General features: G+C 62.2%; 2 protein-coding genes across 3 annotated transcripts; one reads left to right on the forward strand and one right to left on the reverse strand.

Annotated features, from left to right (window-relative positions):
• Nucleotides 1-3437: 3437 nt before the first annotated feature.
• Nucleotides 3438-9601, forward strand: PABPN1L (PABPN1 like, cytoplasmic). Its single transcript, XM_047711721.1, has 9 exons — nucleotides 3438-3476; nucleotides 3718-3990; nucleotides 4310-4392; nucleotides 4607-4787; nucleotides 5271-5377; nucleotides 6071-6243; nucleotides 6334-6402; nucleotides 7746-7927; nucleotides 9452-9601. Exons 1-9 carry the CDS (start codon nucleotides 3438-3440, stop codon nucleotides 9599-9601), a joined length of 1257 nt encoding a protein of 418 aa, XP_047567677.1.
• Nucleotides 9602-9723: 122 nt separating this feature from the next.
• TRAPPC2L (trafficking protein particle complex subunit 2L) lies at nucleotides 9724-13613 on the reverse strand. Of its 2 annotated transcripts, none has more exons than XR_007123764.1 (5): nucleotides 13477-13613; nucleotides 11943-12115; nucleotides 11100-11187; nucleotides 10717-10862; nucleotides 9724-9929 (listed from the first exon to the last, which is right to left on the reverse strand). XR_007123764.1 is itself a non-coding variant. In XM_047710160.1 (5 exons), the coding sequence occupies exons 1-5, from the start codon at nucleotides 13507-13509 to the stop codon at nucleotides 9884-9886; spliced, it is 420 nt and encodes a 139-aa protein (XP_047566116.1). In that variant the 5' UTR covers nucleotides 13510-13613; the 3' UTR covers nucleotides 9724-9883. The 2 variants fall into 2 exon arrangements, 1 of the variants encoding a protein (XP_047566116.1); XM_047710160.1 differs by having other exon boundaries at nucleotides 10783-10862.
• Between the last annotated feature and the right edge of the window lie 19 nt (nucleotides 13614-13632).

Genomic DNA, 13632 nt, shown 5'->3' on the forward strand with positions numbered 1-13632 from the left:
CAAACACCCACCCATCGATCTGTCCATCCATTACTCTATCTCAGCTGCCACTTGATTCCACTGTCTCCCATTCAAACTTTCTCCTAATCACCTGTCTCTCCACCATCCACCCCAATACACACCAGACGCATATACATCCATCTGTTTTCCAATCTAACACACACAACTATGCCTCAGTCCATCCATCATGTCTGCCTCTCCATCCATTGAACCCAGAGTAGCATCACCTGGGTTCCAAAACTACAAGGGCAATTTGGATGTTTCCATGACCTCAACTGCCCTAAAGGAATCTGCTTGTGGACTCAACTGGCCTCCCCCAGCTCCTCAACCATTGGTCCAAGCCTGCTCCAGGCATTGTGAATAGACTGGACCAATGTCCTAGCAACAGGTTTGGCCAGTCTGAGACTGTCTGGCAAGTGTGGTGGCCATGCGCCAGGAGCACTCATTGGGAGATGGCCCACACACCTGCTCGGGGGCCCCATGACCAGGGCCACCAGTCAGGGTGAGCACATTCCCTGGCAAGACCCCAACATTGTGGGTGCCCTGTCCTTGTCTCCAAGGGTCACTGCCTGGAGGAGGTGTCCTCAGGAAAGGAGGAGGAGTGGGGAGAAAGAGACCAGTGCCCCTGGAGCTCTTCTACCTGGGTGTTCATGGCTTGCTGTGCCTCCTTCCCACTCCCATCTTCCATCCTGGGCCGGCAGACTCTGGAAATGAGCCCTTCGGAGCTCCAGAGAGCTGCAGGGACAGCCCCTGCCCAAGCTGAATGTGGTTGATGGCAGGGGGTGTTCTCTGGGACACTGGAGGCCCAGCACTTCCTGGCCCCAGGCTCCATGCCACACGGGATATTTTCCAAAATGGGGCTGGGAGCAAGGCCCCCAGATGATGGTCCCACCGGCAGGATTGGAGGAGAAAGCAGAACATGAGGCGCGGGGCTAAGGGAACGTATCTGCTCCGCCATCCACCCACTCATGGTTAAGGCCTGGGGAGCCCAGCGTCTGCCACGGCACCTGTCTGGGCCCCCACAATTCTGGAAAACTCCATTTTGCATGCTTTCTATGCCTTTTGTTTCAACTTGACTGGCTCTTGGAGTGCCACCCCAAAGACCCCTTGTGAAACAACGTCGGGACTCAAATTGGAGCCCGTTTTTAAAATATTAGGTCAGAGGCCATGGACACCCTTGCTGTCCACCAGGATGAGGGGGCCCAGCCAGGCTGGCCTCCAGGGTGTCAGGTCCTGGGAACAGGCTCATGGGGATTGGATGGATTTTCCTTCTTCTTTTTTTTTTTTTTTTTTTAACTCCCCGGAAAGAGTTGGAACGAGTGTTGGTTCGTTTTCCTGTGATGGGTTTTCCTCAGTGCTATGGGACCCATGGCATGCCATCCCCGTCACGTGTCCCCTGATGTGCGTGTTTGGCCTGGGTGCTGGGTGCTGTGGGACGTCCGGATTCAGGTCACACCCATTATCTGTGTCATGTAATAAAGCCAACGTTTGCCATCACGGGGCTATGCCTCTCCTTGGTTCCTGGTGACCGCAGGGAGGCCGCGTCTCGTGGGGCCGCTCACCATCTCTGTACAGAGGGCTTTCCTGGTGCCAGGCAAGAGACAAGGCCCTGCCCTATGGGGGTGCTGGACAGATGGGTGACGTAAGTTGGGGTGTGCATGGCAATGGACACCCCGGCTCAGTTCACTCACAGCCTCCTGTGCTCTTGCCAAGCAGAGTGAACTTTCAAGATCTGGGTCCTCAAGGTGATCTGGATGACCTTGGGCCCCGGGGACACCCAGGCTTGTGGCTGTGCCCGGCACCTTCCCCAAGACCCTCCCAAGGGAGGACACTGAGGGAAGGGACACCTTGACCCCAAGGAGCCAGGGTGTCGCGGCCAGAGTGTCCTGGCTCCCAGGGTAGGTCCTAGCCAGATTCGGATGCCCAGGGCTTGGCATTCCTGGTGTGCTGGCAGCCCCTGGGAGGAAAGGCTGTTATTAATACTTGGGCCCAGGCTTGGAACATGATGTATTTTGAAAGGTGTCATTGGAAAGGCCAGCGTGGGGGCGAGTCTGTACCCCCACCAGGCGGCTGGCGGGAGCCCCAGCTGGGCCTGGTGTGTCAGCAGTCCCAGCAGAGAGCAGGCTGACGGCGTTTTTCCATTGCAGAGATCTGAGCTCAGACGGAGGCTGGCGGGGGCCCAGCCTGAGTCCAGCCGGCTCTTGGCTTGGACACAGCCACCTTGGTGTTCTGCCTCCCACGTGGAAGTGGAGGGAAGGGCCCGGGCTGCAGGCCCTCCATGGGGCCTCGGACCCCCAGGAGGCAGAAGACCCAGCGGCCTCATGTTTCAGAACGGCGCACCTCCATCCTCACCCAGCCGGCCTTGGGCCAAGGCCCTGTCCTCAGTGCAGACACAGATGCTGCTCTTGAGGCACCGTGACCTGCCCAGGGAGATTGAGGGGGAGTCCTGACAGAAGGAGGAGCAATCAGGGAGGCTTCCTGGAAACAGCGGCGCAGAGGTTGCGCCCACTGTCAGTGTGCGTGGCTGTGTCAACTCTGGAATGGAGGCAGTGTGGCAGCAGGGAGCTCGGGAGGCAGGGCAGCAGCAGCTGGGTGGGGCTGAGGGATTACGTGGGGCCAGAGTGGTGAGATCGCAGAGCAAGGCGACTGGGAAGAGGGTTTGGGCCCAGGAGGCAGGCCAGCAGCGACAAGAGCTCCCATGCCCTCCGCCCCCTTGGGGAGAGAGTCTGTCTTGGGTCCAGGGCCCGCAGGCCAGCATCATGTAAGACACAGCTCCCCACAGTTCAAGTCCCCAGGGAAGAGACTCCAATGAGCCCAGCGTGGACCTACCAGCTATGGCCTGGGGTGGGGGGCTCTGGGCCAGGGTGAGCAGACATGCCCAGAGGAGTCCCCCATAAACACGAAGCAGGAGCCCCACCGAGGCCAAGTCAGGCTGAGGCCAGCCAGAGCAGGCACTCCAGCGAAGACAGATGGAGGCCAGGGCACATGGGGACACAGGCCCACAGCCACCCTCCAGGGGTGACAAGTGAGGACCAGAAGCCAGCCTGGAAGCCAAGCGGCCTTTGGGCCTCCAGTGTCCATCACAGGTCTGCACCTGACTCGACGTTTACGACCTGTAGTCAGGGAAGGACTCCGGCTCCCCCCTGCCATCAGGTCTAGAGTGAGGGCACGAGAAGGGTGTCCTTGGGGGATCAGTAGGGGTGGCAGGAGCAGGGACAGGGCCCTCCCCTGTGCACACCATGGGCTTCTGACCTCCTGTGGCACACGCCCTGCCCTCACCCCGCCAGGCCTTTGCTCACGATGGTCGCTCCGCCCACACTGTCCTCTGCCCCAGCTCTGCCTGACCAGTCCCTCTAGGGCAGCCCCTGTCTCTTCCAGGAGGCCTGTCCTCATCCCAGTGCGGTCCTCCCTGCTTGTGCGCACTTAGGAATTCGCTTATGCCCGTGTCGTCCCACCCGTGGTCTGACCCTGAGCAGGTGTGGCGGGGAGCGTGGCAGAGTTCATGCCGGTGCAGACCCTGCCCAGCCCTGCCTCCCGGCGCCCCTCCTCTCTCTACCTCTGGTGTCCTGGGGGGTTTCTCCTGGGTGAGGAAGAAGGGGAAGGCCCAGAAGCTGGGGCTGGCAGTCAGCCCAGCGAGAAGCCTTTGAAGCACTCTAGTGGGAGCAGCTGGCCTGGGGAGGAGCTTAAAGCCCTGGGGGAGGGCAAGTGCTGGCACAGAGCAAGCAAGGGAGGCCTCCAGCTGCCACCCACACGGCATGTTGCCGCTCCTCACTCTTCCCACCCCCTACTGAGGCCTGGCTGCAAAGCCTTTCCAGGGACCCCGAGGCCCAGGGCTGGGGAGCCTGGAAGCCCCCTCTGGGGTCAGGGGATGGGGACAGGAGGGAGGATGAGCCAGGGGAAGCAGAGGAAGACGAGGAAGATGAAAAGGGGGTCTCCCTCCTGTCTCTCTGGGGTGGGGAGGACCTGGCTGAGCGCCCCATGCCTGACCAGGTAGCGTCCACGTGGGGCCCAGTGAAGCCTGGCCAGGGCTTCAGGTGCTTCACGGATCAGAGGCACCGCCGGCTACAGCCCTGACCCTTTCCCAGGCCACTATTCGTGACCCAGAGAGGGTCATGGGTACGTCCACCCCTGCAAGGCCAGGGAGGATGGCAGGGCCCCAGTCCACACAGCCTTCCTGGTCCCCCCAGCATGTCCCCTTGGAGCCAGTGACCCTGAGGACAGACAGGGTCAGGCCTGTTCCCCCTGCCCTCCCTCAAGAGGAGCCTAGGGGCCGTCATGCCTCAGGCTCAACCTGGGGTTGTGCGGGCAGGAGCTAGAGGCCGTCAAACTGAAGCTGTGGGCCATGGAGCAGACCCAAGGGCCGGAGACGCCCGGGACACGGGGGCCACAGTGGTCCTGCAGCTGCTGAGCCCCGAGGCAGGTAAGAGCCAGCGGGCCCGGCTGCCACCTTCCCTGGTGGGTCGGCCACGAGTTCTTGGGCACGTGGCTCTGAACCCCCTGCCCCATCGGTGCATCTGGGTGGGCTGCAGCTGCTGGAGGCTCGGTGCCAGCCCATGGGGAGGGGCCGGGGTGCTGTCAGCCCTTCAGAACAGTCCCTGGGGGTAAGCCTCTTCCCCAAGGAGCGAGAAGTAAGCCATGAACGTGAGGTGCCTGCCCTTAGCACCTGCCTGGAGCCCCCTGCCTGCAGTGAGACCCCTATCCTGAGGCCCCTCTCTGTAGGTTGCCTGTGCCCCGGGACCCCCATGGAAAAGGTGGAGTTGGACCACAGATCTGTCTATGCAAGCAATGTGAGTCCAGGACGGGGCAAGATGGGGCCCCTGCAGTGGGTGCCCAGGGTCAGCCACCTCCTCCTGGCCTTGAGGATTAAAGAAAGGGGCACAGGCCCAGGAGGGGAGAAGCCAGAGGACAGGACCTACTGGTGGGGTGGGCTGCCCAGGAGAGAACATGGGGCCTGTGTCCTCAGGCATTCTGGTGTCCTGACAGAAACCATTCCACGGGAAGTCTCCAGCTGGCCAATCACTGTGGCCACAAACCCCACTTTAAAAAGGCCCACGTTGTCTGGGCAGGCCAGATGAACTTAGGGGGTCGTCTCCCACATGGAGGGCACACGTCTCTGTCTCCAGTCCACCAGCAGCAGGGGTGGGGGACCGAGACTGTGGCAGCTACTTCCACCTCTTTACTAAGAAAACTTGAGGTGGGAGCCCCTGGGGGGGGAGGGGGCAAAGCTTCTGGCAAGGCCCCTCCACACCGGGGGCCCATACCTGTGGCAGGTGGACTACGGGAGCACAGCAGAGGAGCTGGTAGCCTACTTCAGCCCCCGCGAGGAGGTCCACCGGATCACCATCCTGTGCGCCAAGTTCTCCGGACACCCCAAGGGGTCAGTGCCAGCCAGGTAGTGGGGAGCGGGGGGTGGGAGGCTCAGGGAGGAGACCTCGGGGGGGGGGGGCAAGCGCCCTGGGGTACTATAGAGCCCGGACATCCCGGGGTGGCTCTCAGTCGCTCTGTCCATCCGCCCCAGCTATGCACACATAGAGTTGGCCACCAAGAGCTAGCCTAGGCCGCCGTGGGGCTGGATGAGACCATGGTCCCCGGCCGAGTCATCAAGGTGTGTTCCCTAAACCACACGAGCCTGTGAATCCCTGAGGAGGCGGGAAACTCGGGCTCAGGGAGGCCACGACCCTTCTCCAAGTCCCCAGTGTCTGTGCTCAGGGCCCATCGGGTCTCCACTGGATGGGGCACGGGGTGGGGGGGTGGGGCTCCTTTCCCCAGCTGGACCCCTGGGGGATGCCGGGCCCACATCACCCGACCCTGTCTGCGGCTGGACAGTTCAGGTGTGAGTGGGAATTCTGAGAAGGTTGGAAACAGGTTAGGGTCTGACGCCCCAGAGCTCCATGCCCAGGAGCTGCGGGTCGTAATTACCGATGCAATAACCGCAGCGCACCTGCCTGGGAGCCACCAGAAGAGAAACCCAAGAAGGCTTCCTGGAGGCAGCTTTAGTCCTGGGCTCTGCCGCGCTGCGGAGGAGAGGAGGAGAACAGGTGTCTCCGAGGGAGTCCGCCTTCGGCGCCAGGTGCTGCCCAAAAGGACCAGTTTGCCGGGGATCCGCTCCACGGACCGCGGGGGCTTCCGAGGACAGCCGGGCGCGGGAGGAGGGCTCTTCCCGCGCAGCGGCGTCCGGGGCGGGACCCGCTTCAGATCGCGAAGGCGGAACCGGTGGGCGGGGCCCGGGATGGGGCGGGGCCTGTGCGGACTCAGTCGGGGGGCGGGCCAGGAGGCGGGGCCCCCGCCCCCCGGTCCCCCCCCCCCCCGCCCGCGCCCCGTTTCTCCGCGCAGGGGCGGTGGAAACTCCCTCCGTGGTGTCCGCGGTGCGGAAGGGCGGGTGCGGTTTTGAGTGCAGCCGCGGTGGGTCGGGGGCCCACAGCTGCGCTCCCTGCGGGACTCACTCCGCGGCGCCCCAGCCCGAGCCACGGGTCGTGCGTGGAGCCGGGCACCGTGGGGTGGGGGTGGGGCCGGGGCTGGAGGTGGAGGTCGGGCCGGGGTGCGGGGAGGTGGTTCTAGCGCCGCTCGCGGCTGCGGAAGGCACTGGGTAACGCTTCGGGCAGGTTGCGCTGAGTCGGCCTGGAGCTCTCCAAGTCTTTTTTTTTTTTTTTTTTTTAAGATTTTATCTATTTTATTTATTTGACAGAGAGAGAGATCACAAGCAGGCAGCGAGGCAGAGAGAAAGGGGGAAACAGGCTCCCCGCTGAGCCGAGAGCCCGATGTGGGGCTGGATCCCAGGATGCTGAGACCACGACCTGAAGGCAGAGGCTTAACCCACTGAGCCACCCAGGTGCCCCTCCAAGTCTTTTTAAGGAAAAGTAGAAACATGTCTTAACTGTTAGCATGAGATTACATCTGAATAGTTTTTAAAAGTTTTTTTAAAAGCACATGACAACAGGCCTCCCCTTTATTTGCCTCTTCATCGGGTGCAGGCCTGACAGTGAAAGGCCAGTGATGGGTCCCAGACTGGGCCCTACCCCACTTCTCAGCCAGTAGCCAGCCCCCTGCTCCATGGGGAGCCTCAGCTAACTGCGTGTCCAGTCCAGGCCTGGTGGCCTGTGTGGTCTGTGCTGCCCCCCACGGTGAGTGATAGTGAGGCCCTATGGGAGGGCACGCACCTTGGGTGCCTGGCCCCAGCCTGCCCCTGGTCAGAAGTTCAGAGAGCAGAAGGGAGGTCCCCATGCTGGGCACTCCGACTGCCCGGGCTCTGAGGCAGACACAACCCACTTCCCCCCGAAGGGGCAGTACGTGCTCCTTCCCAGTGCAGGGCTGGGCGAGGAAACTCCCTTTGCTCTGGAGCTAGGTAACTGCCAACCAGCCCTCACTGGGCTCTTCTAAAGCCACTTGCCTAGTTGCCCTACCTACCCATTCCTGACCCCGGGGACAGAGCTGCCCCAGGCTGCCATCCACCGGGGGTCCACAGGTGGGGTAAGGGGGACAGGACCCCCTTGGCCCTCCACCCGCATTTGTCTCTGGCTTCCTCTCTCAGACCAGCTTCATAACCCCCATGATCTGGAGTCAAGTCTGCCCTTGAGTGGGGTGAACGATGACCCTGGGAGAAAAGGTCCATATCCTAATTTCCAGAATCTGCGAATGGGACCTTATTTGGGAGGAGGTCAGGATCATGCTGGGTCATCTGGGTGGGCCCTAAAACCAATGAAACACATGCCCCCAGAGAGGCTGCGGCGACCGGCCGGGGGTTGTAGGGCTGCGTCTGAGCCGAGGAACCCAGGTGGCTGTCCAAAGCTGCAGAGGCATGAACCACATACCCCCTCAGATCCGCCTGGAGGAGTCGGCCCTGCTGACCCCTGGATTCCTGACTTTGGCCTCCGGAACCTGGGGGTACCGCTCGCTTGCTCACGCACACCTGTGCACCCATGAGAAGGCAGTAAGGCGGGGCTGTCAGGGCAGAGCCTGGGGTGGCCCTGGGCTGCGTGCCGTCAGGGGGGTGCAGACTCCTCTGAGTCTGAGCCGAGACACACAGGCTCCCTGTCTGGTCCGGGGCCGAGGGAAGGACAGGGAGCCATCTCCCAAGCCACCGCAGCGCAGCGGCCCGGCTCCAGGCTGGGGAGATGGGCAGGCAGTGGCCCCTAAGGAGGCTGGCCTCAAGGCCGAGTCCTTGAAGGTGACAGGAAGCCACCACAGAATGGCTGCACCGGCCGGCTCGTTATCTCTGAGCTCTGCTTTTCTCAGGGTTAAAATGCGGAAGCCATGGAACCACGTGTCAGAAGGCGCCTGACTGCAGAGCACAATCAAGGGCTGGTCTGGCTGCACCTACAGAAAGACCCGAACGGTGGTGCCTTCCACAAGACAGCGGTTTACTTTATTTTCCTCTACAGAATGCTGACCGTCAGAAGTCCGGGCCCCGGTCAGCAAAACCCACATTCCCTCTGGCTTTCTGCTCCCCATCTGGGGGAGAGAAAGCTCTTCCTCATGCGTTCGCGAGGGCTGCCCTAGCGTCAGCCATCACATCCAAGACGCAGAAGGAAAACGACGAAGGCCGGGGACTCCACCTGCTGGCTGAGTCCCCCTTCCAAGTATCTCCCAGTACCATCCACTCACGTGCCGTAATGACCCCCCGTGGGGGTACGGAGAGGAGGAAATATCTTCCGATAGTCAACTGTAGCCAACAACGCTGGGGCTCTCTCAGCAGGGAAGCGAGCCAGCAACGTGCAGGCTGCCCGCGGCCACTACTCAGGCGGGAGCAAATACTAGGAAGCGCGGCGAGCGTGCAGGGCCGGCATGAGAACCAGCACCCGCTGGTGGGTGCCTCTCAGCCCTCCGCTAGGCCTCCCTCCCGGCCCACCTGCGGTGGGAGGTGGGGTCCGGGGACTTGGGTTTAATGCCCGCTGCTGACTGAGCTCTCCCTCTGCTTCTGAACTGCAAGCACGAGTCCCGTGTTCCCAGACGGGAAGAGAAGGCGACGCGAAGGTGTCTGGCTTCCATCCGGACGCGGACAGCCTTCCCCATTGCCCAGGGGGCCCCGAGCTGCCTCCCTCCTGTCAGAGGCCTTCTCTGGCACACTGAGGAGGGGAGGGAGTGACTCGCAGCTGTCTTGGGGCCCGTGACTCAAAGCCAGTGTACTCAACAAGTGACTAAGGGGACTGGAGCCCGGGCCAACCGGGAAGGCACAGTCACGCGCACTTGGCCGGGCAGGCCTCTGGGGAAGCAGAAATCCAGTAACCTTCGGCTCTGTCCCCAACGGGACCCCTCCCCCCCAGCTCGGGGGCCTGCCAGGGAAGCAAGTGAGTGGGGACTCCCCTAACCCATCCGGGCCCCAACCGAGAAAGAGGCCTCTGGGACTTACCTGCTCTGCCCTCAGAAAGCCAGTGGCACCTGACAACCAAGTCAAAGCTCCCGGGCTCTGTGAGGGGGGCCTCCCGAGGCCCGGCGCAAAACCGGACCCATGCAGCCCCTCCGTGTGGGCTGCAGCGGGGGTCTAGACCCGGCTCTGGACATGGAGGCCTGCCACACCTCCCGCCAGGTCAGCCTCTGGAGCACAGGCCCACCCCAAGTGTCCCTGCACCTCTGTCAGCTCCCCCTGCGGCGGCAGCAACTTTAGGGCCGAGGCGCATGGGCTCTCCCACCACCCTCCCTGCCCCTCCCCGAGCTGTGCGGTGTCCTCAAGTGTCCCGTGCTACCCCCTCCAGCTAAACCCTCCGCTGACACAAGGAAAACGCCAAATCCGATCCCAGAGGACATTTAGTCTGCACACAGCGCGCCTGAGACCATGCCCCCAGCAGCACGTCTGTGAGGCTCAGAAACGCAAGCGATCACGGATGTCCGCACGATGATACAGTCATGTCCCAGGGCCTCTCCCCTGCGACAGCGGCGGGGCTGCCACTCAGCACACCTGGACCATCATGGACGTCACCATGCTATCGAAGGCCCTGCAGAGAGAAACGGCCATCAGAGCAGCCCCACCAGGGACCTGGGACCAGGACAGTCCCTCTGCAGTCACGTACTTCTCGGCTTCGAGGCCAGCATCCCGCCACCCCGGCAGGGGGAGGCTAGGTCTGTGCCGTTCCCGCAGTCCCGCTGCGGCTGGATCTCTGGGGAGGGGTGGAGGGGCGGCGGCTGCCAGGCAGCCTGGGAGATGCAGGATTCTCCATACCAGCACCTGCTCCTCTCACCCAGGGCCCAGGATGAACTGAGACACAGAGGCCTGGCTGAGGGAAGGCACCACGGGCAGGGGTGACCCCGTGCTGGGCCACGCAGGATCCTCTCACCTGCTGGCCTGGAGGAGCCCCTTGGGAACCACGTGTAGGAATGTAGGGAATTCCCAGGAGCAGATACGGAACATGTGCGTGAACGCTTCCTTGTAAGATCTCTGTGGAGTCCCCCATCATGTCTGTGTCTCTCAGAGGACCACGTTAAAGGCCCCTACGATCCGGTTCCCTAACCCCCCAAGTGCAGACCGAAGACAAAATTGGGCAGGAGCAGGAGGGCATTTTCTCACAAAGGTCCGGTAACACGCCTGGGCCCCTACTGGGTTCCGTGGAGGCCCTGGGACTGACCGGGCACACCTGGGAAACCGAGAGGGCAAGGTGTGTGCCCTGCACCCAGTCCTCGTCTGTTTTAGATGTCGGACACCCACGTAAGCATTTACTGGGAAAACAGGGTTCTGCTGCATCAGCGTCCCTGCTCAGCGGCACGACGCCCAGCACTGACACAGACCTTCCCTCCTGCACGCTGGGAACCGAGGCTCTCCGCAAGGGAGGGGCTGCAGCGCAGTCGGCTCACCGGGACTGAATGCGGTCCCCGGGGTTGTAGAAGGGGTTGCACATCACGTCTGTGTATGAACTGTGCAGCTTCCGGAACATCTGCGACAAGAACCAATGGCATCGGTTCACAGTACACACGGCTGCCGCCAACGTTCTGACTTCTCAGCATTTGAAAACAAAGAGGAAAAGAGAAAGTGCGCCAGCCCAGGCACTGCCCGCAGACCCCCCCACTTACACTGCGGGTCTCGTCTCACTTACACTGTGGATCTCATTGTCCTGCGGACCCCCCACACTTACACCGCAGGTTTCATCTCGCAGATCCCCCCCCACACTCACACTGCGGATCTCGTTGTCCCGCAGCGCCGTGTTGGAGGAATCCACCACCATGACGAACTTCACCTTGGAGTTGGTCACGTAGCCGTACCTGCAGAGCTGGTTAGGGAACATGCGTTTCTCACAGGGACTCTGCAGCAGCACAAGACCCGGCATCACCACGGAGAGTGTATGAGCCAAGGGCCGTCTGTGCACAGCCCCTGGCTCCAAGGCCGCTTTGGAAAAACAGGACACCATACAAGGACCCCGGGCTGGACCTGTCCCACAATATAGGAGGACCCCACGGGACCCTGCCTAAGGCACCCACGCCACAAAAGCCCAATTTATCCGGTAGAACAGCAGCTCTCAGGCAGATGTCCCGGAGGGCAAGCGACAATACTACTCATGGAGCTGTCTTTGCACTCCATGGGTTTCATGCCATTTATCCCCAGGGACTGGTCAAGTTGTGATGGCGGCCTGTGGGGCTGGGCCTGGGGACAGAACTGTCCCTCCTCAGAAGCGGTGGCCCAGAGGACAGAGCCTAGAAAGCCATCCTCACGGGAATGAAAGCGGAGAGCCCCCAGTTCTTCAGCCGGTGTGCAGATTGCCACACTTCTCCAAGGAATTCATGCCCAGCTTTTCCCACATTATCCTCCCAAATAAAGTAAAAAATGGCGTGAGGTCTTCATTGGTTTCAAGAGACCCTAATTCCCTGTTGGCTAAAGCTCTTTCTTTCTAAGCAATACTGCATCTTTCAAAGTCACCTGATCCTACGTGCCCTTCAAAATGAGAGGCGGGATCTCCAAACGTGAAACCTGCTGAGGGAGACCGCCTGCCCGCAGGCGCCCCACCAGGTATGAAGGATACACCTTGTGGTCCTCCGTAGGGTACAGCAGGCCCAGGTAGAGCTCCCTCTGGTCCACCAAGGCCTTCCCCATGGCAGAGATCTTCTCGTCCACCACATCTAGGGACGTGTGTACCATGTAGTGGAATTTCAGCTCATTCTCAGTGGGGCTGCTGCGGATGTAAAGAGGGTAATTCTGCAAGAAAGGATGCCAGAACTGAGGTGCTGAGAAACCACCCTGGGTCACAGGCCTCAAGGATGAGGCCTCAGCACACTCAGGATGGAGGACTGGCCAAGAGCCAGTTAGCCACAAGGGGACACACTCGCCTTCTCTAAAACCTACTGCTTACTCCTCCAAGCTGCCACAGGGGGTGTCTCTGGGGAATTCAGTCTACCCTGCAGGTTTACCTCTTGCCTGCACAGGGCATCACTGGCGGGCAACGGTGGGTTTGAGCACAGTGTGACAGCAACCCTGCGGCTGGAAAAGTCACTCAGCTTCCGTGCAGGGCCCAGTCCTAGCACGTGCTCTCCTCCCAGCCCGTAAATACCAGCCGTTGCCCTATCCGTGCCTACTGCAATGCCTTCACCTCGGCAGAGGCACTGCTCTGCCCTCACTAAACCTCGCCCAGGCTCAGCTCGAACCTCCCTTCACCTCTGCATGACCGGTTCTTTCCACCCTAACGCCAGGGGTCGGTAGGGTCTTCCCGGTCTCCCACACGCCACAGTTCACTGATTCTGTCCCGTACCTGGTGCTACACAGATACCGTAAACACGATCCTGTCCCTGGGCCAATGGACGGTCCACGAACCCCCCAAATAAATAACATGTCATGTGCTAACAGGGCAGAAGACGGCCCTTGAAGAACTTCGGTACGGACCCCCTCGTGAGCCTGGTCTTAGAGAAGACACAGGACACCAACGCTGTGTGCTGCAGGAAACCATGTGCATGGCCACCCAGCTCAGTCTTAGGGTTCAGAAACAGCTTTCTGAGGAAACGACACCCACGGCGGCCAGCTACGAAGCGGCAGTGGCTTTCCAAGCGCACAGGCCCAGAGACAGCAGGAGCTGCCGGTAATCCCACCGGCCGAGTGGCTGGTCAGGGGAGAAGGGGATGGGGCGACTGAGTTATCCCGACGCTGCCCTAAGGCCATGGGGAGCCACTGGGGAGAGCCGGGGCCGGGCCACGCTGCGGCTTCAGAACGGCACCGTGGCCGCTGCGCGGAGAGGAGGCCGTTCGCCGCGGGGCGGGCGATGATGTGGCCGCGCGGGAGCGCGCGGCGCAGCACGACGTGCACGAGCGGACAGCCAGGCTGGGGAGCGGGACCCAGCGGGGCCCGCGGACGGACGGCGGCGGCGCAAGCGGGGTCCGGGGCGCTGTGCTCGCCCGGGGCTGACACTCCAGCCGCGGCAGACGCGGCCTGGGCGGAGCCCACCCCCCCCCCCACCGGCACCGTCCCCACCTCGGCGCGGCGGAGTCCTCGGGGCAGGGGGGAGGCGGGGGCTAGAGCGGGGGTCCCCGGCCCGCCCCCAGCCCCTCGGCGGCCGCCCGCGTACGCACCTCCTTAGCGATGACCGCCACGCACACCGCCATCTTGGAAGCCCGGCAGCCGCGTCACGTGACCCCGCCGCGAGTCACGCGGCCGCCTCTGCCCCGCCCCCCTCCCCGGGAGAGCCGCTGCGCGCCCGTCGCTTCCTGCCGCCTCGCGGGCTCCGC

This window comes from Lutra lutra, chromosome 17 (genome assembly GCF_902655055.1).
Source record: "Lutra lutra chromosome 17, mLutLut1.2, whole genome shotgun sequence".
NCBI lineage: Eukaryota > Metazoa > Chordata > Mammalia > Carnivora > Mustelidae > Lutra > Lutra lutra.